The sequence below is a fragment of the Ochotona curzoniae genome, unplaced genomic scaffold (assembly GCF_017591425.1).
Source record: "Ochotona curzoniae isolate NIBS_2020 unplaced genomic scaffold, NIBS_Ocur_1.0 contig_3520, whole genome shotgun sequence".
In the NCBI taxonomy this organism is placed as follows: domain Eukaryota; kingdom Metazoa; phylum Chordata; class Mammalia; order Lagomorpha; family Ochotonidae; genus Ochotona; species Ochotona curzoniae.
This window is the reverse complement of record NW_024465894.1, coordinates 31488874-31512353: the sequence shown is the minus strand read 5'-3', so window position 1 is coordinate 31512353 and position 23480 is coordinate 31488874. Positions and strand designations below refer to the sequence as shown.

The following is a 23480-nucleotide window of genomic DNA, read 5'->3' as shown; positions in this document are numbered from 1 at the left end:
GGGAACAGGAATCTGAAAAGTGTAGCAGTACCTGAGTCTCCCACATAGCTGAGCCAGCAAAATCTGGGCACAGCCTGAGGAACCAGAGGTGGCAGAGCTGAGGGGAGGTCTGAGCTGACACCAAGCTCGTCTGAGGGTGCGTGGCGGGAGCTCAGTAGAATCCAGATGCCAGACGGGCCTTGGGGAAGGGAACATGAGCACCAGAGATCCAGGTGGGAAACAGAAAAGAGGGATGTGAAAACAATAGGGCCAATGCTGTGACGTAACAGGTTAAGCTTCCCCCTGTAAGGCCAACATACCACATGGGCATTAGTTCGAGCCCCGGCTGCTCCACTTCCTGATCGAGCTCCCTGCTAATATGCCTTAGATGGCAGCAGAGAACGGTCCAAAGCCTTGGACCCCTGTACTCTCGTGGGAGACCCAAAAGAAGATCTGACTTTGGACCAGTCCTGCTCCAGCCATTGCAGTCATTTGCATAGCCAATCAGAAGATGGAAGATGTCTTATTCTGCCTCTCTTTCTCTCTTTGTAACTCTTTCAAATAAAACTTTTTTTTTTTAGATTTATTTATTTGTATTGCCAAGTCAGATATATAGAAAGGAGAAGAGACAAAGAGGAAGATCTTCTGTCCAATGATTCATTACCCAAGTGACCACAACGGCTGGAGCTGACCCAGCCCAAATCCAGGAGCCAGAAGCTTCTTCTGGGTTTCCCACACGGGTGCAGGGTCCCATGGCTTTGGGCCATTGACTGCTTTTCCAGGCCATAAGGAGGGAGCTGGATGGGAAGCAGAACCGCCAGTATTAGAACTTGGTGCCCATATGGGATCCTGGTGTGTTTAAGGTGAGGACTTTACCCATGAGACTATGGCACCAGGCCCTAAAACTTTTGAAAGATCTATTTATTGGGCCTAGCATGATGGCTCAGTGGCTAAATCCTCGCCTTGCAAGCACCAGGATTCCATATGGGCACCAGTCCCTGTACTAGTTCCCTGCCTGTGGCCTGGGAAAGCAGTCAAGGACAGCCTAAAGCCTTGGGACCCTGCACCTGCGTGGGAGACCTGGGAGAAGCTCCTGGCTTCAGATCAGCTGAACTCTAGCCATTGCAGCCACTTGGGGACTGAACCAGCAGACAGAAGATCTCCTTGTCTCTCCTTTTATTTATGTGTTTTAAAGATTTGCTCATTATTTTTATTAGGAAGGCAGATTTCTGGAGAGAATAAGAGATAGAGAAAGATCTTCCATCTGCTGGTTTCCTCTCCAGATGTCTGAAGCAGCTGGAGCTGCACCTATCTGAAGCCAGGAGCTTCTTCCAGGTATATGTTTCTGATCCTGATTCCTGCCAATGTTCACCAGCAGGCGATGGTAAGAGACCTGGGGAAAGTTCCAGACTAGCTGGGCTTTGTCATGGTTCAGCTTTGGCTGTTGCAAGGCATCTGAGGAGTGAAGCAGTGGATGGAAGATTGGACTCTGTCATTCTTTTAAGTGAGTGGAAATAAAAGTTGGTAAGAAAGAATTAGAGTATGTGCTTACATAACATCGCCAGCCTGTTAAGGTGTCCTTTTCTGTACATGTGCTGTATTTCAATACAAAGCAAAATCAGTTTAGGCTGGCTCCGCCCCAGCTCTGAGCAACAGAAAGAACCTTCCTGTGTGCTGGTGGGGTTCTGTAGGTTCTAGAACAGGTTTTAGAAGCAGAACTTTTTTTTTTTTTTAAGATTTTATTTATTTAGGGCCCAGCGGTGTGGTCTAGCGCCTTAAGTCCTCACCTTGAACGCGCCAGGATCCCATATGGGCTCAGGTTCTAATCCCAGCTGCCCCACTTCCCATCCAGCTCCCTGCTTGTGGCCTGGGAAAGCAGTGGAGGACGGCCCAAAGCTTTGGGACCCTGCACCCGCGTGGGAGACCCGGAAGAAGTACCTGGATCCTGGATTCGGATCGGCATAGCATCGGCCGTTGCGGTCACTTGGGGAGTGAATCATCGGATGGAAGATCTTCCTCTCTGTCTCTCCTCCTCTCTGTATATCTGACTTTCCAATAAAAATTAATTAATTAAAAAAAAAAAGGAAAGCCAACAGGGATCTTCATTCTTGAGCTGGTTACCATCTGGTCCTGTGTCCCTTACTCAACCTCAGTCTTCAGCTCTTCCATGCCTGGCCTATGGGCTTACACCACGGCCAGCCTCAGTCTCCCTCCCCAGGCCCAGCCTATGGACACCAGACCACAGCACCTCCCACCCTTGGGCTAGCCCAAGTCCCCCTCACTACCTGCCATGATCTAGCCCAGTTTCAATGAGACGACTCTGTTGCCTGTTGGGGCTCATCTCTTCCAATTCACTGATCAGAGGGAGAATTTTAAAAAGTCACCCATTTATAAATGACTTATGCCCACCTAGCTAATTCAAACATGCATGTCTCTCCCTAAGCATGGCAGAAAGTTTCGGGGGAGGAGTATGGAAACAGTGCCTTTTTGCTGCCCGAAAATGCCATGCCAACAGTGGGGACCCTCCTAAATACCTCTTGGATAGATTTAATGGCAGGGTTCAAGGTGAATTAAAATACAAATTTAAGTCAAAGTCCAAAGATAAAAGCAAGGTTAGATTAGAGCTGTGACTGGCTCACAGCTGAGATATGGGAAGGCCTTAATCGGACCAAGATAGCACTGGTTTCAAAGCTCCCGGGTCTGCTTTTTGGGTTAATATTTAAGTTGAACTGTTTGACTAAGCAGATATTTTACCCCCAAGGACTTTGAAGTTTCGAGTTTTGGTGACCCAAAGCTTGGTATGTGACTGTAGGTCTGGCCTGCAAACACTGTAGGCTACTTCACAGACTGTGCCCGCTTACGCTGCTTTGCCAGCTTGCCAAATGCCAATTTCTGCACACCGGCAAGTTCACTTCTTTCATGAGCAGCCTGATAAGAGTCAACAGTGGCGCACGGTGGGGGTCAGCATCTAGGTCCCAACCAGCAGGAGCCCTTCATCTTGGGCCTGTCATCTTTTGGCCAGCCAGAACGCCTTGGGTCGGTGTGGCTTCATTTCCTACTAAATGGGGGAGAATAATTGGCATTTTCTGATGCCCTTGGTTCAGTGTAAGCTAATCGATAAATGTGACATACCATGTTAACAGAATAACACAAACCATGCATGATCATCTCAACAGACAGAGGAAAAAAAAGCATGTGAGGAAAACCAACATCCTTTCATTAAAAGCAGTCAACAGGGGTTGGTGCTATGGCTCAACAGGCTAATCCTCCACCTTCAAGTGCTGGCATGCCATGTGGGCACTGGTTCATGTCCTGGCTGCTCCATTTCCCACCCAGCTCCCTGCTTGTGGCCTAGGAAAGCAGCGGAGAATGGCTCAAGGTTTTCGGCCCCTGCACCCACATCAAAGACCCAGAAGTTGTTCTTGGCTCCTGGCTTCAGATTGGCTTAACTCTGGCCATGGCAGCCATCTGCAGAGTGAAAGATGAAAGAGCTTTCTCTCTGTCTCTCTGGAAATTTGTCTTTCAAAAAACAAAACAAACAAACAAAAAAACCCCACTCACCAGAAGGAATACACCACAACACAAGGGAAGCCAATTTTGACAAGCCCTGGTGGCCTCATACTCAGTGCTATCAAGTTCAAGGTTATTTTTCCAAGACCTGGAACCAGATGGAGATGCTCACTCTGTTCACGCCTATTCCAGGCAGAACGGTCAAGCAGGACGAGGAAATAGAAGTCGTCGAGTTAGAACTGTCTCTAAGTGCAGATGGCATGACATATATAAGGAACACCCTGACAAGTAATGTTTTTATTTTAAAGCTTTACTTACTATTATTTTAAATATGGAATGCTTCACAAATTTTCATGTCATCCTTGTGCAGGGGCCAATCTTCTCTGTATCATTGCAATTTTAGTATATGTGCTGCCGAAGCGAGCACGAGGAACTCATTTTTATTGGAAAGGCAGACTTACAGAGAAGAGACAGAAAGATTTTCTGCCCTCTGGTTCACACCCCAAGTGGCCACAACAGCCGGAGCTAAGCTGATCTCAAGCCGGGAACTTCCTCCAGATCTCACATACGGGTACAGGGTCTCAAGCCCTTGAGCCGTCCTCTACTGCTTTCCCAGGTCACAAGCAGGGAGTTGGATGGAAAGTGGAGCAGCTGGGACACGAGCTGGCACCCATATGGGCTGCCAGGTGTGCAAAGCGTGACTTTAGCCACTAGGCTATAGCGTGGGACCCCTGAAGTTATATTTTTAGCAGGAGAGACGGGCCAAAGGGGAGGGCCTGTGTCTCCCAGGCGCCCCAGTTGAGATCTTAGGTGAAGGATCCAAGGCTGTGCCCAAACTGGCGCTCCTCAGTAACCTCCTCACTGCCCCCACCCCACTGGGTCTCGCTGTAACGCAGGTTCTGATTCTGTTACACTTCATGCTTCTAGCACTCCTGAGGGATCCCAGGGTGCTGGCCACAGACATGAGGAAAGCGCAGAGAGGGAAGTGTAGGCCGGGAGGGTTAGCACAAGCCTCAAGCAGAGGTCTGAAGGCCCGGCTGCACCACTTGCCTCAGGGTTCCCAGCTGCAGTGCACTCCGGCCCTCACCACCCCCTTGCGTTTTCAGAGAACTGGAGCACCTAGCCCCCGGGTTCGCTACACACCACACTGTGAAGCAGCTTGTACTTGGATTACAGCAGCCTTACAACTGCTCAGCGGGTTAAGCCACTGCTTGAGGAGCTGGCATCTCACGTCTGTGTACTGGTTCCAATGCTAGCTGCTCTGCTTCAGTCTAGCTCCCTATTAATATACCTGGGAAGCAGTAGCCAGGGCCCCAAATCCTGGGGCTCCCTACCACCTCCACAGGAGACCTGGATGAAGACCCGGGCTCCTGGTTCGGCCTGGACCAGCACCAGCTGTTGCAGTCATTTGGGGAGTAAACCAGCAGATGGAAGCTCTCTATCATGCTGCCTTTTGAATAAACAAATTTTTAAAAAGCAAAACAAACCAAAAAACCCCACCAATAGTGAGGGATGCATTGAGTTAAAGAATCTGGCTCAGCTAAAGCTCTCACTTCCTCTTTGCAGTTGCTTGTAGCCACTCAGGAACCACAGACTGATTATTTCAAGAGCAGTGAAGACCACGTGAATTTCATTTCTTAAGAAAAGAGACTTATTTACTTATTTAAAAGGCAGAGCACTAGACAGTGCAAAACATACAACTTCCTGGTTCACTCCTGGATGGTTGCAACAGTCAGAGCTGAGCCAGGATGAAGTCGGCAACAAAGAGCTCTGGCAGATCTTGCGTGGACAGTAGGGGCCCGTGTCCTTGGACCATCCTCTTCTGTCTTCCACGGGCACTAGCGGGAAGCTGAATCGGAAGCAGAAACAGTCACGACTTGAACCTGCACCGGATACAGCACAAGTGGCCGCTTAACCCACTATGTGTGAAATCTTGAAAAACAAATGCAGGCCACTGGTGGCCTCCAGCTTGCAATTTCTGCACTAAGTCTTATCCTTCCCCATCACCACCTGTAGCACCTGACAATTCCCAGAAGGGAAGTGGCCAGTTGGACACTGACCACGTAAAGCTCATCTCCAGAGTGGCAATGACCTGGGATCTTCAGGGCGGACACCTGAAGTACCTGGGGTGGACTGTTAAGCTTTATGGATGACTAACCAAAGAGCCAATGGTGTTAGGAGACAGGGTACATGGCTGGCCAAGTTTACAAGGGGCAGGATAGTGGTGCCGCATGTTAAGCTGTCACTAACATCCTATATCAACAGTTACACGTCCAGACTCCTACTAACGTGTCTGGGCAGGCAAGAGACGACAGGGCGAGTTCCGGGGTCCCTGCCACCCACAGCGGAGACCTGGCCATTGCAGCCACTTGGGAAGTGACCCAGCGATAGAAGAGCTGTGCCTTTCAAATAAAACAGATGGCAAGGGCAGAGCAGTCATCTGCTTTTAGGGAAAGCATACATTTGCCAATGACCTTGGCCTCCACCGTGCCTCCTGCCCAGCCTCCCCACACTCGACTTCTTCACCTGTCCAGCTGCTCACGGCAGATGGTCTTTCCGTCAAGTCTGGGGAATCTGCACTCGGTACATCTGAGTACCACTTATTAGTAAGCATCTGACCTCAGAATTTTCCTAAGGACTAAAACAGAACACATAATAAAACTGGTTGGCGCAGCATTTGGCAGAGGTTTCAAGGCCCATTCATCATTCTTCCAGAGGGCCTGATCTTTGCCCTGAAGCCCCAAGACTTACAGTGAATGCCAGGCGGCCAAGGCACTGATCCTGGCTTAAGGAACAGCACTTCCGTAACAGTGCCAGAGAGGATGAGCGTGTCCCGTCAGCAGACGGTAAGGCAGCTCCCTGGGGAATGAGGTGCTCGGTGCCAAGCAGGATGGAGCAGGGTCTGTTCCTAGGACCTGCCATGGCATGCCCAGGGTGGAAAATCGCACTCTGGACATTGTGGATCTGGGAAGGCCAGCACGGCAGCCTATGCTGCTCCTGGCATACCTGCATATGTATCAGAGGGCCTAGTTCTATTACTGGCTAAGAAAAAAAAAAAGCTGTATTTTTATGTGAAAGTTATAGAAAGGGAGTGAGTAGGGGGGGCAGAGAAAAGCACACAGGCACACACCTTCCAGCCACTGGTTCACTCCCCAAATGACACACACACACACACACACACACACACACACACACACACACACACACACACACACCCTTCCAGCCATTTGTTCACTCTCCAAAGGACACACACACACACACACACACACACACACCCTTCCAGCCATTTGTTCACTCTCCAAAGGACCGTTGCAGCTGAGCAAGGCTGAAGCCAGCAGCATATGGCTCACTCTGGGATTCCCATATAGGAGGCAGAAATTCAAGCACTTGAGTGAGCATCCACTGTTGCCCAGTGCACACTCAGCAGGCAGCTGCAGAGGAAATGTAGCTGGGACTTGAACCCCGAGGTCCCAAAATGACAAAGCAATCTTAACGGCTATGCAAAATGCCTGCCCCCATAGTTCTGTTCCCTTTTGATTTCTTCCCTACCAGCAGCATTAATGTCTTTAGGAGGAGGGCAGTGTTGTGGTGCAGTAGGTTAAGGCATTAACTACGAGGGCAGCATCTCATGTGAGCCCTGGTTGAAGTCCTGGCGGCTCCAACTTTGATCCAGCTACCAGCTGATGTGCCTTGGAAAGTGCTGGACTCCGCGCCTCCCACGTGGAATACCCGGATGCAGCTCCAGGCTGCTGGCTTTGGCCTGGGCCAGGGCCTGCAGTGCAGCCACTTGGGGTGGAGGGGGTTAAACAGCAGATGAAAACTCTTTGTAATTTTTTCAAATAAATAATAAATCTTTTTTTTTAAGTCTAACTCATTTTTGTTGGAAAGTCAAATATTCAGAGAGAGGGAGAGACAAAGAGGATCTTCCGTCTGATGATTCACTCCCCAAGTGACCGCAACGGCTGAGCAGATCTGGAGCCAGGAGCCAGGAGCCTCTTCCAGGTTTCCCATGTTGGTGCAGGGTTCCAAGGCTTTGGGTCGTCCTCATCTGCTTTCCCAAGTCCCAGAGAGCCAGACAGGGAGCGGGGTGCCAGGACACAAACCAGCACCCGTAGGGGATCCCAGTGTGTGCAAGGCGAGGACTTTAGCCACTAGACTACTGCTCACGGACAATAAATCTTTAAAACAAACAAAAAACAAATTATTGGGTTTGGCCAAAACGTGGTGGTTGTTTTGCATTGCACATACTTTTGGCAAAGCTTTCCGTGTCACCTCTCCTCTAGACTGTGCAGCACCCTCTGACCACAAGCACCTCACTTTAGAGGACGTCCCAGGCCCCCGGAGCCACTTCCTTTTGAAAAGCCTTTTCTTCTTCACATATCTCATCCTGTGGGGGCTCTTCAAACCCTGTCAACAGTGGCTGTGAGATTTGTTTTCCTTCTTTTTGAAAAACATTTATTTTACCTTTATATGAATAGCAAAATTACAGAGGAGACAGAGAGAAAGATCTTTCATCTGCTGGTTCACTCCTCAAATGGTGGCAATGACTGGAGCCAAGCTGATCCGAAGCCAGGAGCCAGGACCTTCCTCCGGGTATCCCACATGGTTACAGGGTCCCAAGGCTTTGGACCATCCTCTACTGCTTTCCCAGGCCACAAGCAGGGAGGTGGATGGGAAGTAGAGCAGCTAGGATATGAACTGGCAGGCATTTGGAGTGCTGGCACCACAAAGAAGAGGCTTGGCCTACTATGCCATGGCACAGGCTATCTCCAGCCTAGACCCCTGCCAGCATCCAGATGCACGTGCGTGATGGTGCCTCCCGAGTACACACAGTGCTATCATCTCCCAAACTGAATCCACATTCCCCTAAACACCTGCTCTCCCCACAGCCTTCCGAGCCTTGGGGAATGGCCCGCCCATGCTTCTGGCTGCCCCAGAGCACGACCTCACAGCACGAATGGAAAGCAGAGTCTGACCCACAATGCCAGTTACCTAACAATAAAAGTAGCTCTGGTATTGTGATCAGAAATACCTTCAGGACCCGGTGGCATGGCCTAGTGGCTAAAGTCCTCGCCTTGAATGCGCCGGGATCCCATATGGGCGCCGGTTCTAATCCCAGCAGCTCCACTTCCCATCCAGCTCCCTGCTTGTGGCCTGGGAAAGCAGTGGAGGACGGCCCAAAGCCTTGAGACCTGCAACCGTGTGGGAGACCCGGAGGAGGTTCCTGAATCCTGGCTTTGGATCGGCACAGTACCGGCCATTGTACTCACTTGGGGAGTGAATCATCGGATGGAAGATCTTCCTCTCTGTCTCTCCTCCTCTCTGTATATCTGACTTTGTAATAAAAATAAATAATCTTTAACAACAACAACAACAAAAGAAATATCTTCAAATCATGAAAATGTTTTTTGGAATATATTTAAAATTCACTCAAAAAGTCTAATATTGAGATTCTTACATTTTAATTTGCTGTGTTGAAGTCACATTTTGAAAGCTAAGAAACAGAATCAACCCAAGGAAATCCAGCCGCTGTTCCAGTTGGCAGAGCCTGGCCGGCGCTCATAGAAGGCTGGAGAAGTAAGGGTTAGCAAGAGGTAGCAGCCCTGAACCAAAGCCACTGACACCCGTTCCCCTAAGGCACCGGCCAAGAGCCCACTCCACAAAGGCGAGGTGCGCAAACACCCCGATATATAAAGGACATAATGACCCAAAGTCTCCACTGGGGAACCGAACCAGAGCCGATCAAAAGGGATGAACAGATACACAGATAAAATGCTTACATTCTAACGCTTACTATGGTCTAAAACACCGCTAGCTGCTGTTTCTAAGAGAGCAAGCAGAAGGCATTACAAATGGACTCACATGGAAAGAAGGAACGTGTGCAGGGGATAAGATATTCAGATCTTTTCAAAATAAATTACGTAGTAATGAGAAATCAGACCTACTTCATTCTTCCATTTGTTACAAGGACAAACTGGCAATGAAGACTACTGCAAAGGCAACTCAGAAGAGAGTGGGTGACGCCCTGCTGCACTCTGCAATGGCCGCTTCACTGCCAGTTAACATCGCTCTTCTTCCTTGACATGTACCCACGTGGAAAAACTTGTGAGAGCTTCTGCCAGGGCCAGGAGATTAAATAAAAGAGAGCATGTCCTAATTAGCTACTTGTGAGCCCCGCTGGCATTTCTGGAACAGCCTCGTGGAACCCAGCCACTGGTTGTTACACATCTGCGAGCTGCAGAACGCCTTCTCTGTCCCCCACTGCTTCAGCTCAGCATCTCAGCGCTGGGCGCAGTCCCTCTGGTGACTCCTCTCGGGGCTCAGGTGGGTGCTAGTCATCAAAGTCTGGAATGTCATCGTAGGAGTAGCCACGGTAGCCTTTGGATGCGTAGTAGGCGATGCGCAGGTGGTAAAATCCTGGCAGGAACACCAGGATGCCGATGATCAGCACGGGAACGGCTCGGTCTGCCCCCTGGTGGCAGAAGGAAGCAAATACGTAAGTACAAAGAATCACTTCCAAGCACTTTCATGGAGTAGTGCACCACCAGAGGAAAAGGGTCTTTCACTCCTGAATATAAATTGCAGAAACACAGCACAGTGTTACAAATTCAGAGAGAAATTTTCCACTCTCATCCAAAGATACATATTGGCTTATTTCCTCTCGCTCCTTTTCTAAAGTCTTACTTGTGATCATGGCATATTCCATGTCCCATCTCTAGAGCAAGGTCTTCATGTGTGAGAAAGTGCAACAGTATGCAATGTTCCAAGGAAATGGACATACTACAACTTCAGTTAACTATTTCTCACTCACCTTTATTTTTTTAATGGAATTTTTTTAAAAAAATTATTTATTTTTAACTGGAAAGGCAGACATACAGAGAAAAGGAGACACGGTCTCCCAAATGAGTTCAGGGTCCCCGAGGCTTTGGGCCATCCTTTATGGCTTTCCCAAGCCACAAGCAGGAAGCTGGATGGGAGGTGGGGCAGCCAGGACAAGAACTGGCATCTACATAAAATCCTGATGGACGCAAGACAAGGATTTAGCCACTAGGCTATCAAGCTGGACCCTCTTTTTCATTTTTGATAATCTCCATTAGGTTACACTAAGCTTTTTTCCCAGCAAATATTTTCATAGACCTATATACTATAAACTATAAACATTGATGGGGCACAGTGTGATAATTCAGAACATGCACCACTGTAAACCTAGGTGGTTTTTCTGGCCTTTCAGATTCTTGGAGTGGATTCCCACAGGCACACTTCACAGGTCCAACACACAGGCTCAGGCCTCAGCTCGGCCCCGAAGGGCTCCAACTCGGGCAGGAGGGTGGGCAATTTCTACAAGCGCAGGCAGCGACTGTGCTGGCTCCTGCCTCTGCAGCTGCGCAGACGGAGCAACAGAGCCAGGAAACGTGGCCAAAGATTGCATGTCCCCTTAGAAGCTCATTGTCTGCCTGGTTTCCTAAGCTGCAGTTTATAGCTAAATTTACTCTTCCTATTCTCTGTGATTTTCCCCACTGTTTCTTTTACTAAAGACTGATTTCTGAGTTACACAGGAGGGAGAGTCGGAGACAGAGAGAAGTCTTCCATTCACGGGCTCACTCCCCCGGTGCCACGCCCTCCTGGGCTTCGGCCAGGTCTCCCACGTGGGTGGCAGGGGCCCTCTGCCATTAGCAGGGAGCTAGATCACAAGGGGGACAACCAGGACTTGAACTGGCGCCCACACGGGATGCTGGCTTTGCAGGCAACAGTGACACCTGCTATGCCACGTTCTCTCAGGAATAATACTTAAACAACGTAGGCTGACACTTTACCTGACCTGTATAGTTTTGGTGGCTTCAACCACAAATAGGAAAAGAAGTATTTACCTCACACGGTTATTACAGAAAACAAATGAAGTCAGATGTGTAAAGCAAGCGGCTCCAGGTGGTACAAAATGCTCAAACATGTGAGCTTCAACAGGGAGGGAATGTCTGAACCACAGACAGAGCACCAAAAAGGCAAAGTCTGAAAGCCAAGTCAGATACACAGAGAGGAGGAGAGACAGGAAGGTCTTCCGTCCGATGGTTCACTCCCCAAGTGACCGCAACAACCAATGCTGTGCCGATCCGAAGCCAGGAGCCAGGAGCCTCTGCTGGGTCTCCCATGCGGGTGCAGGGTCCCAAGGCTTTGGGCCATCCTCGACTGTTTTCCCAGGCCACAAGCAGACAAGGGAGCTAGATGGGAAGCGGGGCTGCCAGGATATGAACCGGCGCCCATATGGTCTGGAAAACCAAAGCCTTGAAAAACCTGAATTCATGTGGGAGACCCAGGAGAAGCTGGCTTCAAATTGGCTCAGTTCCAGCCATAGTGGCCACTTAGGGAGTGAACCAGCACATGAAAGATCTTTCCCTATTTCTCCTCTCTGTAAATCTAATCTTCCTTTCCAGTAAAAATAAAAGAAAAAAGCAGAAGCAGCCAGGAGCCCAGAGCTTCCTGAGTCTACCGTATGGGTACAGGGCCAAGCATTTGGGCCATCCTCCATTGCTTTCCCATGCGCAGGGAGCTGGATCAGAACTGGAGCAGCTGAAACCTGAACTAGCGCCCACATGGGATACCAATGCCACAGGCCACGGCTTTACCTACTAGGCCATAGCACTGGCCCTGTGTTGCTATTTCAAAGCTATCACTTGTGTAAAATGTGGAATAAGACAAGCAGTTCATGGATAAAATGGGAACTGACATACACATGTAACAAAACAGAAAATTTAAGATCAGGGGAATGACCTCTATCAGAATTCTAAGCTGGCCACCTGCGCCTGACTCTGGCTTCCTGACAGGGAGGCTCCACCACCAGGACCCTGAACTCCTTGCTCCTGGCCCAGCTCCAGCCATCATTGGCATTTGGGACAGCGAACCAGTGGACACAGGCTCACTGTTTGTTTCTCCTGAATGATGAATAAATAAAACTTTTAGGAGCTAGTATTGTGGCACAGTGCAGCACACTGCTTCTTGCAGTGCTGGCACCCTATACTGGAGTGTTGGTTCAAGTTCTGGCTGCTCTGCTTCTTCAGATCTAATTGCCTGCTTTCCTAGCAAGGGAGCAGATGATCACCCGGGTGCTTGGACCCTGCCGCGCATGAGGAAGACCAGATGGAGTGCCTGACTCCTGCCTTCAGCCTGGTCCAGCCCCAACTGCTGCAGCCATCTGAGGAATTCATTAGTGCCAGGAGAAGCTCTCTCTGATGCTCTTTCAAATAAATATATACCTGAAAAAAAGCAAAAACTTATAATCTCTAATTTGCATTGGAAGTGTCAACATGAAAGTTTTTGGGGACTCGTGGGGTGGCATAACATGCTAATCCTCTGCTTATGGCATGCACTTCACATATGGGTGTTAGTTTAAGTTCCCACTGCTTCACTTCTGATTCAGCTCCCTGCTAATGACCTGGGAAGGCAGTGGAGGCTTGACTAAGGCCTGGGGCCCTGGCAGCCATGTGGGAGAATAGGAAGAAGCTCCTGCGTCCTAGCTTTGGACCAGCACAGCTCTGGCCATTGTGGCCACTGTGGAGTAAAAAAGTGGGTGGGAGATTTCTGTCCTTCTCTTTCTTTGTAACTCTGGATCAAGTAAAAACAAATAAATTTTTTGTTTATTTGCTTAATTTTGTATTGGAAAGGCAGACTTCACAGACAGAATGAGACAGAGAGAAAGATCTTCTATCTGCTGGTTTACTCTCCAAGCGACTATGACAGCCAGAGCTGAGCTTCTCGATCTGAAGCTGGGAGTCAGGAGCTTCTTCAGGGTCTCCCACATGGGTTCAGGGTCTCAAGGCTTTGGGCCATCCTCTGCCACTTTCCCAGGCCACAAGCAGGGAGCTGGATGGGAAGTAGAGCAGGCAGGACATGAACTGGTGCCCATAAGGAATGCCAGTACTTTCACACAGATGATTAGCCAACTGAGCCATTGAATAAGGTCCAGAAATATATAAATCTTTAAGAAGAAAAAGAGGATTTTTCTCTTATTCCTATAAAACATCTATTTCCTGTGATAGAAGGTACCTAGCAACAATGACAACCCCATAGCTATGAGTAGCCATCAATGCCCAGCCCATGATCTACAAATTTAAATTCCAACAGGAGGAGTGCAGGGCCACTGCAGGGAGGGGCTCTCCGCACCAGCAACAGGAAGCACCCAGATTGGCTAGAGGAAACCGCTGCTGCAGGAGGCACGGACGCTAGCAAGGCCACCTCTGCCTACTGCTGCCTCCCACCACGCAGGCACCATGGGAGAAACCTGGGGCCTAGAGAAAGAGAAGTGTGTGTTGTAATCAGAGAACACACTATGAAGGAAACCCTTTTCTTTGTCTTGCAAATCCAGAAGCAGCCCAGCTCCGGTTGCCGTGGGTGGACCGAAGGCACGGCCTCCCACCCAGCGGACCCCACGTACCCCCTTGCTGATGTAGCCCGCCAGCAGGAGAGAGCCGATGATGATGAGAAAGGCGCCAATCAGGAACAGCACGGTGGCGAGCGCGATGGCCTTGTACGGGATCTTCGGAGGGCTTTTCTTGAACTGAAGGAAACAGACACAGGATGCTCGATCCGACACTTAATCTTAGCCAAAAGGCAGAGACGACAAGATCCCTGAGAACCATGTGAGGTCGCGAGGCTAACACGCTTGAAAACAGAGAGGATGCCAGGAGCAAAGGGGCACTCCTTCCATCCTGAAGGACCTCCAGCCACCCAGGGAACTCTGGAGGAAGCGGAGTGTCATGGCAGGAAAGCCAGCTGTGGCTGTGGGTGCTACAGCCCCTGGGGAGACCCATGGCCGCCCACCCCTGCCGCCCATCCCTGCCACCCTCGACCCGTCATCCACCCACCACATCCCAAGGAACTACAAACTATCTGACGGTCAGTGGTCCACCAGACTTATCTACCAGGTGCCTGGCACATGGATGGCAGTACCAATAAATGGGCATTAAGGAATGACTACCGTGCTACAAAGAAGGAAAGACTAGAGTTGCGGGAGCTCAAAATCAACTCAGCTCACAGACTTCAGACAGACAATTTCTGCTTTTTTTCATGCAGCGAGGAAGCTGCCTTATGGATAAATTTAATTGAGGGTTAAAACTCGAGACAAATTTCCCCGAGGTCTGGCTGGCACCTGGCCCAACTGGCTGCCAGCTGCCCACATCTATTTCTTGCTCTCCTGCCGGCGCAGGTTCATCTCTGCTTAAAGGGACATGGCTCCTGGGACCTTCTCAATCACAGCCCCACCTAGAATATTCCACCCGATGGAGAAGTGGGCAAAAGGAGGTGCTATTTGCTATTTTATATACAATGGTCTCAGAAGGATGCAAACTGAGAAACAGTCACTATTTTACTTTTTGTCACAGAGAATACCTTTAATAAATCGCATCGTATGACATCAGGGAAGAAGGAGGGTCCCCACCAGCTGCTGCCCTCAGCACTTACTTTCTCCCTTAAAAAGATGAACTGACTTGGACTAAAGTGCAAATAAACACAATCCTTAAAAAAGATTTTTACTTCAAAACAACTCAAGCTTATTACTAGTATTAGTTTTCGCATGAGCTACATAAAAACCTGCCTAGTACAGGGTCCTGGTGTTAGTCTGAAGACGGACAGTAGAGACGGACAGCAACAGAATCGGTTTCAGAGTGCCTTACTGCGAGCCGTGGCTGAGGGACGCGGAGCTGAATGGACAGGAGTTGGTTAAGCCCCCCAGGAAGGGCTGCGGCCGTTCTGGCTTTACCTGGAGGTCGATGTAGCCATCGTCTGTGCTGGAGAGTCGCGAGTACTTCACCTTACTGCTGGGGATTCCGGTAGCCAGGTTAGTGCGGGATGGCATCCTCACACGCAGCCGTGGCGACGGCCTGCAAACCAAGCCGGAGAACACCTGCTACCTTCCCAAGTGCACTGCACCTCAGCCGGGGGTTCAGGGCTCGCTGCCGCATCTTCCCCTCTGACACGGTGAGACACCATCTCAGAGATGACTCCCAGCCCAGCTCACCAAAAGGCCATGTCTGTCTTGCCACCAACCCTCTCTGCCATCACACAGCAGGTGAAGAGACTTGAACCCAGGTGGATGTCATGTCCACACTTTAAAGCACCCTGTTACAGCTTTGCCTGTCCCAGCATCCTTGGAGAACAGACCCGAGCCACTGTCTCGATGGTGCCAGGGAGGAAGAAGGTGGGATCAAACCCACCCCCCGTTAGCGTGCTGCCCACTTCCGGAAGGGTTCCCCTCCTTCCACACGGAGGATGGGCAGGACTTCGTGTTGTAATCCGGATAGGCTCCTGGCTCACACACTACCCCAGTGCTGCAACTGTGACCGCCACTGCCCCACCCGGACGCTGCAAAATGATGTCATCGCCCAAATTACGTTTGTAGTTACCAAAAAGAGGTATTTAAAAAAAATACATTTTACTGTTGAAAATATTCAAAGTAGACTATGATATCATGGCTACTGGGTCACCACCAGTCTAAGAGACTCTAAAAGACTGATTTTAACTTTGCTAAACTGGTAACCTGTATCCTTACCTGCTTCAAGTGACAAACTCACACGAACAATGTACAAATACCTATTTGGGGCCAGTGCGGTGGTTCATTTGGCTAATACTCCCCTTTCAAGCACTGGCATCCCATATGGATGTTGGCTCACGCCCCGGTGACTCCACCTCCCATCCAGCTCCCTGCCTGTGGCCTGGGAAAGCAGCGGAGGACGGCCCGAAGCCTTGGGACCCTGCACCCGCATGGGAGACCTGGAAGAAGTTCCTGGTTTCGGATTAGCTCAGCTCTAACCTTTGAGCCACGCAGGGCGTGAACCAGTAGATGGGAGATATTTCTCTCGGTCTCTCCCTCGCTCTCTCTGTAACTCTCTAAAGTAAAATAAATAAAAAGAAAACCATCACACTGACATCAAAGGTACTTCAACTTTTTAAATTCTCAGGCTTTTCTTTTTTTTTTTTTTTCATTGGAAAGTAAGATGTACAGAGAAAAGTATGTTTCATCTACTGGTTTAATCCCAAAGTAGCTGCAACAGCTGGAGCTCAGCCAACCTGAAACCAGGTCTCCCACAGGGATGCAGGGTCCCAAAGCTTTGGGCCGTCCTCAACTGCTTTCCCAGGACACAAGCAGGGAGCTGGATGGGAGGTGGAGCAGCCAGAATATGAACCGGTGCCCACATGGGATCCCAGCACATGCATGCTGAGGACTTTAGCCACTAGGCCATGCCGCTGGGCCCAGTAGTTGAATTTTTAAAGAGCAAGCATAATTTAAATAGAGAAGATATATTTCAGTAAGGGCCTTCCACACTGCACAAACACTGACCTTTCTCAGGCGTTTTGTGAATTAGCACCATCATCAGTAATGGTAACACCAGTCTCGGTAAGGTGCAGGCACTGTTTTAAATGTTTCACACAGACTTAATCCGCCAATACACAAGCTGTCTTAAATGGCTTACCGGCTATGCAAAATAAGCAGCACTGTGAACAAAATGTGTTCACGACACGTCTGTTGTTTATCCAATCCATGCAGTTCAGAAACCGAGTGGACATACTTTTTAAAGAGGTTATTTTACTGTGCATCAAGGCGTTTACTTTTTGATCCTGATTCCATGGCCATTTCTAACTTCAATTTTATGAAACTGAGTTCAAACTCCTTATGAGAGAAAACCGATCCTGTCGGATTTAAATTTACGCCTGTCATCAACTCTTCAGAATAAGAAAAAAGCCCGCAGCGTGAGGGGCGGGAGACGCGAACGTCCATCCCCGCCCGCCGCAGCTCCTCCCCGCCGGCCTCCACACCTTACCAGGGACAGACCCGAGGAGAAGCCGACGGCGCCGGAGCCGGTGCGGGGGCTCCCGGGGGGCTCTCGGAGGGGACGGGGCGCGGGCGCGGGCGGCTCCCCGAGGGCGCGGGCCGCTCGCCTCACCGGAGCTCCGCGCCGGCCAGCATGGCGCGGCCGCGCCCAGCCAACGGCCTCCCGCCGGAAGGGGCGCGCCGGACGTGACGTCACCCGCCGCGCCGTCCGCCTCCGGGCCGGCTGCCGGCTCCCCTCGGGGGTCGTTCCCGTCCCCTGCTCCCGTCCCCTGCTCCCCCCGGGCGTCGTCTCCGGCCCCGGCAGGCACCGGCGGCGGCCCCACGTCCGCGCCCCCGGAGCCGGAGTCCCTCGCGTGGCCGTCGGATGCCCGGCAAGCCCGTGACTGTCCGCGGGGAACGGAAGTCGGCCCGTCAATGCCCCGGGGAGCCTGCTGGGACACGGCCACCTCCGACCGCAGCCTGTCGTGGCTGGAGATGCTTCTGGAAGTGCTGGCTGTAACGGCACCAGAAGCCGAATTCTGACGAAGGGGAGTCCTGGGCTGGTCACTTCTGTGGCCATGCTCAACTAAGATACTCACTATGGGGGAGGTCTAACCCCAGTATGAGTCACCTCACCAGCCCGCCAGCAAGATACTGCAGCAAGGGTTGTCCTCAGTTGTGGCATGCAGCTTCAGCAAGAATAGGTTAAATTGGGCCCGGCGCGGTGGCGCGGTGGCGCAGTGGTTAAAGGTCCTCGCCTTGCACGCCCGGGATCCCATATGGGCGCCGGTTCTAATCCCGGCAGCCCCGCTTCCCTTCCAGCTCCCTGCCTGTGGCCCGGGCAAGCAGTCGAGGACGGCCCAAAGCTTTGGGACCCTGCCTGCACCCGCGTGGGAGACCCGGACGGAAGATCTTCCTCTCTGTATATCCGCCTTTCCAATAAAAACAAATCTTTAAAAAGAATAGGTTAAATTAAACCACACCTGACACCAGAATCCTATCTGGGTATCACAACCCCCAGATCCCTGCTAATATTTTCCATAAGATGTTTTTGGGCCCAGTGCTGTGGCCTAGAGGCTAAGGTCCTTGCCTAGCACGAACCAGGATCCCATATGGGCGCAGGTTCTAATCCCAGTGGCCCTGCTTCCCATCCAGCTCTCTGCTTGTGGCCTGGGAAAACAGTCGAGGACAGCCCAAAGCCTTGGGACCCCGTGCCGGTGTGAGAGATCTGGAGGAGGCTCTTGGTCAGCTCAGTTCCGGCAGACCAATCTTCCCATCTCTCCTCTCCTGTGCCTGGCTCTCCAGTAAGTAAAAATTTGGAAAGCCGTATCTAGAGAGGATACAGATCTTCCGTCCACTGGTTTACTTTAAATGGCTGCAGCTAGGCTCACCCAAAGCCAGGAGTGTCTTCCTTGTGCCACCTTCTGCTTCCCTGGTTACAAGTAGGGAGCTGCTAGGACATGAACCGGTGAATGCAAGGAAACGATTTGGCCACTAGGCTCTTAATCTCATTAAGCATTAGATGGCCCAAGTTCTTGGGTCCTGGCCAGAGTGGGAGATGTAGACAGAATTTCAGACTCCTAGCTTCGGCTTGGCCCAGCCCTGGCTTCATGGTCACACGGGAAGCATATTGGTATATGCAAGATCTCCAATCTAAAAGGGCATGGTGCGATTGCCTTTGAACACACTGGGACCCCATATGGGCGCGGGTTCTAATCCAGGCAGTCCCACTTCCCATCCAGCTCCCTGCCTCTGGCCTAGGAAAGCAGCTGAAGATGATCCAAAGCCTTGGGACCCTGCACCAACATGGGAGACCCAGAAGAGGCTCCTGGCTTCAGATTGGCACAGTTCCGGCTGTTGCACTCAATTGGGGAGTGAGTCAGTGGACAGAATATCTTCCTCTCTGTATGTCTGCCTTTCCAATAAGCTTAAAAAATCTAGAAACCGAACTCGGGAGATCACTAGGACAGATGCAAATGAAGACACTGCTGTGTGACACTTGCAATTCAGGTAACTTTATTTAAATTGAGCAATCTTAAACTGCATTCAGATTTTAGACCCTTGTTACAAAAATTACGAGCATTTCTAAGTAAGGCAGAGGTATTTCTAAGTTAACAAGATCAGATTTGACTTTGGATTTTAAACAAATTGTAGAAAATGAAGGGAAATAGGTTATTTACAGGAAATATCTACATATGTACTCAGAAAGTTACACATCTGGCGAAAGGAAAGGCTCCAGGCCACTGGCATCTCAGAAGCACTTCTCAAAGAGCTCGGTTTATCTTGTTGGGTTTTTCATGCCTAAGACCCTTCTTCATCCTCGATCTTGGGGGCCAAGTAATACTTAAGATGTCCCATGTCAGCAATTTTATATTCTACAACTGAAAGCAGACAGGAAGTTAGTTACGGCTAGTTAAGTATTACACATCAGCAACAAACAAGACTAGAATTCACGATCTTACCAAGGGGAACATCTGCCGACATGCTGAGCGTTACTGTAGGAGAAAGTGGAGTTGCTTTTGTGAAGAAGTTCAGGTACCTCAGTGCAAAAGTTAGCTGCACTGGCTCGTTCATCTCGATGGACACCTGCAAGAGAAAGCAAGGCTCACGCTAAGATCTGAAGGGACAGGCAGTACGGCATGGTGGGCAGACCAGCCACGCGGGAGACTGGCGTCCCACAGGGACTGCACTTCCCAGCCAGCTCTTTGCTAAGGTGTCTGGGAAGGCAGAGGGTGATCCAAGTGCGAGGGTCCTGCACACACACAAGTCGCAGAAGAGGCTCCAAGCTCACGACTTCAGTCAGGCCCTGGCCTCGCCATGGCGGCCATTTAGAATGTGAGCCAGTGAGATACCTCCAGGGATCACTGCATGATGTGGAACATTTCTACCAAGTAATTCTTAATCAGAAAGTTAACTCAGCAAGCCAGGTCAGTTGAATGGCCCCAGAAGCCCGCTGCTGCCATCAGTGTCCAGACAGCCTCGTGCTTCCTAGTAGCCACAGCACTTAGAAAGTCCATCTCCCAGCTGCGGGGCCAACAGAGCAACAGCCCCGACAGCTGTAGCTACCAGCTAATAGTCAAGAGTTAACACACGTGGAAACCATCTGCAAAAACCCACACTAGAAAGTTCTGTGACCAACTATTTTGTTTCTTTCAACAGAATGCAAGTGATTGGGGGGCGGGGAGGGTAGTGGGCTGAAAGAATGAACCTGAGTGAATTTCAACGTCTGATTTTGAAAATGGACAAAGGTTGGAATTTAAGTCAAAAGGCATGTTTTAAATCTTCAGTTTCTCCTTCTTTTAAACTTGAGTGACCATACACACAAAAGAAAAAAATAGCATTTACCCTGTGCTAAGCACTTTGAATGTCTGTCATTAATTGTCCTTTATTGACATTACAGTTGACCTGATGCTCAGGCTAGCAAGTAAGCCTGAAACACCCTGAATCTGACTCCTAGGCCAAGTCCAGGGGCTTGTGAAAGCACAGAACCTGCATTCAGTGGATGGCGCTTAGAACCGGGCACTTAGAGTTAGCAGGCAATGAAGCTTGCTTTGGTGCAATTTTTAATCCATGCAGTATTCTCCCGTTACATGTTCCCCCTAGATTTTAAGACCCCTTCACAAATCACGTAAAAATTAATGATAGCAAAATTTTCAGTTTCCACTAATTAACAATCTCATCTGTTTTAGCTATAATTCTCCTCAAAATTCTATGAAACTCAAAATTTTACTACTTACAGCTTCTTCTTCTTTATCGACATTACTTGTTTGCGACAACTTGATGTTTCCATTTCCCAGTTCTCCACTGGCAGAAAACTTCACCCCATCTTTTGCACAGGATATTACAACAGCGTCTCCAATATGGCTCAAGTCTCGGCATATGCGTGCAAATTCACCCGATGGCATTTTTACTACACAGCTGTACTCTTGTTCCTATAAACCAAACTTCAAGATCAGTTGCCAGAAACTTGGCGTTCTCACTTTAAGCAAAATTTGAAAAGTCTACTTTTAGGCACCAGCACAGTGGCACAGGCTCAGTTCCCAGCTGCTCTGCCTCCCATCTAACTTCCTGTTAGTGCACCTGGAAAGCAGCAAGCGACGGCCCAAGTGCATGAGGGAGACAGAGGGACCCATGGACCCACTGGCTACTTGGGGAGTGAGAGCTTTCCTTCCTGAGTTTGTTGGTCTGCCTCTCAAATTAACAATTGAAAAATAAGTAAATGCATATGTGAAACAAGTGTGCTGTGTAAGAACAATGTATAAGGTCTCTTTCTTGTCATTCTCTGGAAGCGGGTCAAGACAACACCGGGGCTGGGCATGGAGATGTGGCACAGGTTTTCCTGCTTTCCAAAAATCAGGGGAGCACATGAGGCAGCTGAAGCACCACACAGCTGTTCTCATTTAGTAATACGCCAACCTAATCAATTTCTAGCCTAGCTGTAAGATTTACTCAAAGCAGCATGCTAAGGAAAAAAAAAAATGTAGACTATACAAATAAGCATTCTGCAATAAAAATTGAAATTAACAGACATTGAACTTTAGACTGCTACAATTCAGTAAAGTGGCAAGCATGTCAATACAAATATTAAAATCTGTGGATATGGGGGGCCCTGGGTGGTAGCCTAGAGGCTAAGGCCTTGCACACACTGGGATCCCATATGGGGCTGTGAGTTCTAATCCTGACAGCCCTGCTTCCCATCCAGCTCTGTGCTCGTGGCCTGGGAAAGCAGTTAGGACAGCCCAAAGCTTTGGGACCCTGCACCGACCGATGGGGATCCGGGCTCCTGGCTTTGGTTAAGCTCGGTCGTGGCCGCTTGGGGAATGAACCAACAGATATTCTTTGTAAGATGTTAGCAAGTAGGCCTTGGGTGGTACTAACACATTTCACTTAATTATCCCGACTGTATACAATCAGAAAACGATACTCACAGGGATTCCCAGCTGTTCGACATCTAAATCCATTAATTTCATTTCATAGTCTGAAACTTTCTCCTGATCTACCAAAAGAAAAAAAAAAGATCTGTTATTCAAGAACATTGTGCTTTATAGTTACAGCATGAACTTCACGGCCATCACGGTCCCATTCCTCACCCACTCGCGGCATTTTCATCTTCTGCAACACAAGGCTCAGACTTACTCGGGGCTTCGAACACCAGCGCCAAGGTGTCGGCATTGTCCTCGGCCCTCAGGGTGATGATGTCCTCGTTCCCAGCGCATTTCAGGATCTTGGACATGCTACAACATACAAGGCCCAGCATGGAATTCCACCACCTGCCCCGTGTCTGGACTCCCAGCGCCTCCTCCCGTCAGGCTATGGGGGCGGAACAGGTGATGGGGGCATCACTCAGGGATGCGACCCGCTCCCACCGGTACGGGTTCACCTCCGGGTAGGATACACCCAAGCTGGGCTTAGGTGAAAACCAGGGAATGCCTCGGGAGCAACCCCATCCACCCATCCACGATTTGCACAGGCCCGGTACGACTTCGTGATGAACACCCAGCAACATCCTTGGACCCGAGAGGGGTGACAGGGCCCGTCACGGAGCGGCCCAAGTCGGCCGCGAGGCCCAAGGTGCCCATTCGTGGGCAGGGAACCCGGCCACGGGCCTTTTCCCGCCACCGCCCGCTTTTGTGGCTTTGGCGCGGAAAGGGCCGGTCCGCGCGGCGGCCAGCGCGCGCTTTTCGGGGTCCCGCCCCCCGACGACGCCGCAGGCCAATGGGAAGGCGCCGAGGGCCCGAGGCAGCCAATGAGCGCGCGGCTGGCGGCTCTCCCGCCACGAGCCGGGGTGGGGAGGATGGCGGCGGGCCAGCCCCGGGGAGCCGGGGAGCCGGAGCTCACCTGGTCAGGTTCACGCCCATGGCCAGGTTGCGGTCGCAGCGGTACGTGTCGAAGCCCTCGGAGCGCAGGGTGAGCTGCACCAGCGAGACGTGGGACGAGTCCATGCTCTGCAGGTTCACGCCGCCCGAGCTGATGTCCCAGCAGGCCTCGTTGATGAGGTCCTTGAGCGCTTCCAGCACCTTCTTCAAGATGGAGCCCTGTACCAGGCGTGCCTCAAACATGGTGGCGGGGTCGCAAGGTCGTGGCCGACGCGAAGCTCAAGACGGGCGGCCGTACGCGGCGGGCTCCACGGAGGACTCAGACCCACAAGGACCGCGACCCGTGAGCGGCGCCGGCAACCGTTTAATGCCGCCGC

At 50.5% G+C, this 23480-nt stretch overlaps 2 protein-coding genes and 1 non-coding gene across 6 annotated transcripts; all 3 read right to left on the bottom strand.

The window, feature by feature from the left end:
• Positions 1-3814: 3814 nt before the first annotated feature.
• Positions 3815-3916, bottom strand: LOC121157526. Its single transcript, XR_005884048.1, has one exon. It is a non-coding gene; the product is annotated as a U6 spliceosomal RNA (small nuclear RNA).
• Positions 3917-5052: 1136 nt separating this feature from the next.
• Positions 5053-17458, bottom strand: TMEM230 (transmembrane protein 230). Of its 4 annotated transcripts, none has more exons than XM_040980994.1 (4): positions 17298-17379; positions 15239-15359; positions 13916-14038; positions 5053-5338 (listed from the first exon to the last, which is right to left on the bottom strand). In XM_040980994.1, exons 2-4 carry the CDS (start codon positions 15332-15334, stop codon positions 5222-5224), a joined length of 336 nt encoding a protein of 111 aa, XP_040836928.1. In that variant the 5' UTR covers positions 15335-15359; positions 17298-17379; the 3' UTR covers positions 5053-5221. The 4 variants fall into 4 exon arrangements, with proteins under 4 accessions (XP_040836928.1, XP_040836927.1, XP_040836929.1 ...); XM_040980993.1 differs by lacking the exon at positions 5053-5338 and adding an exon at positions 8892-9961; XM_040980995.1 differs by lacking the exon at positions 5053-5338 and adding an exon at positions 11897-12737 and having other exon boundaries at positions 15239-15382; positions 17298-17458.
• Positions 17459-19286: 1828 nt separating this feature from the next.
• Positions 19287-23480, bottom strand: PCNA (proliferating cell nuclear antigen). The gene is made up of 6 exons (XM_040980991.1): positions 23126-23480; positions 22424-22521; positions 22216-22283; positions 21025-21219; positions 19750-19873; positions 19287-19668 (listed from the first exon to the last, which is right to left on the bottom strand). The coding sequence occupies exons 1-6, from the start codon at positions 23344-23346 to the stop codon at positions 19589-19591; spliced, it is 786 nt and encodes a 261-aa protein (XP_040836925.1). The 5' UTR covers positions 23347-23480; the 3' UTR covers positions 19287-19588.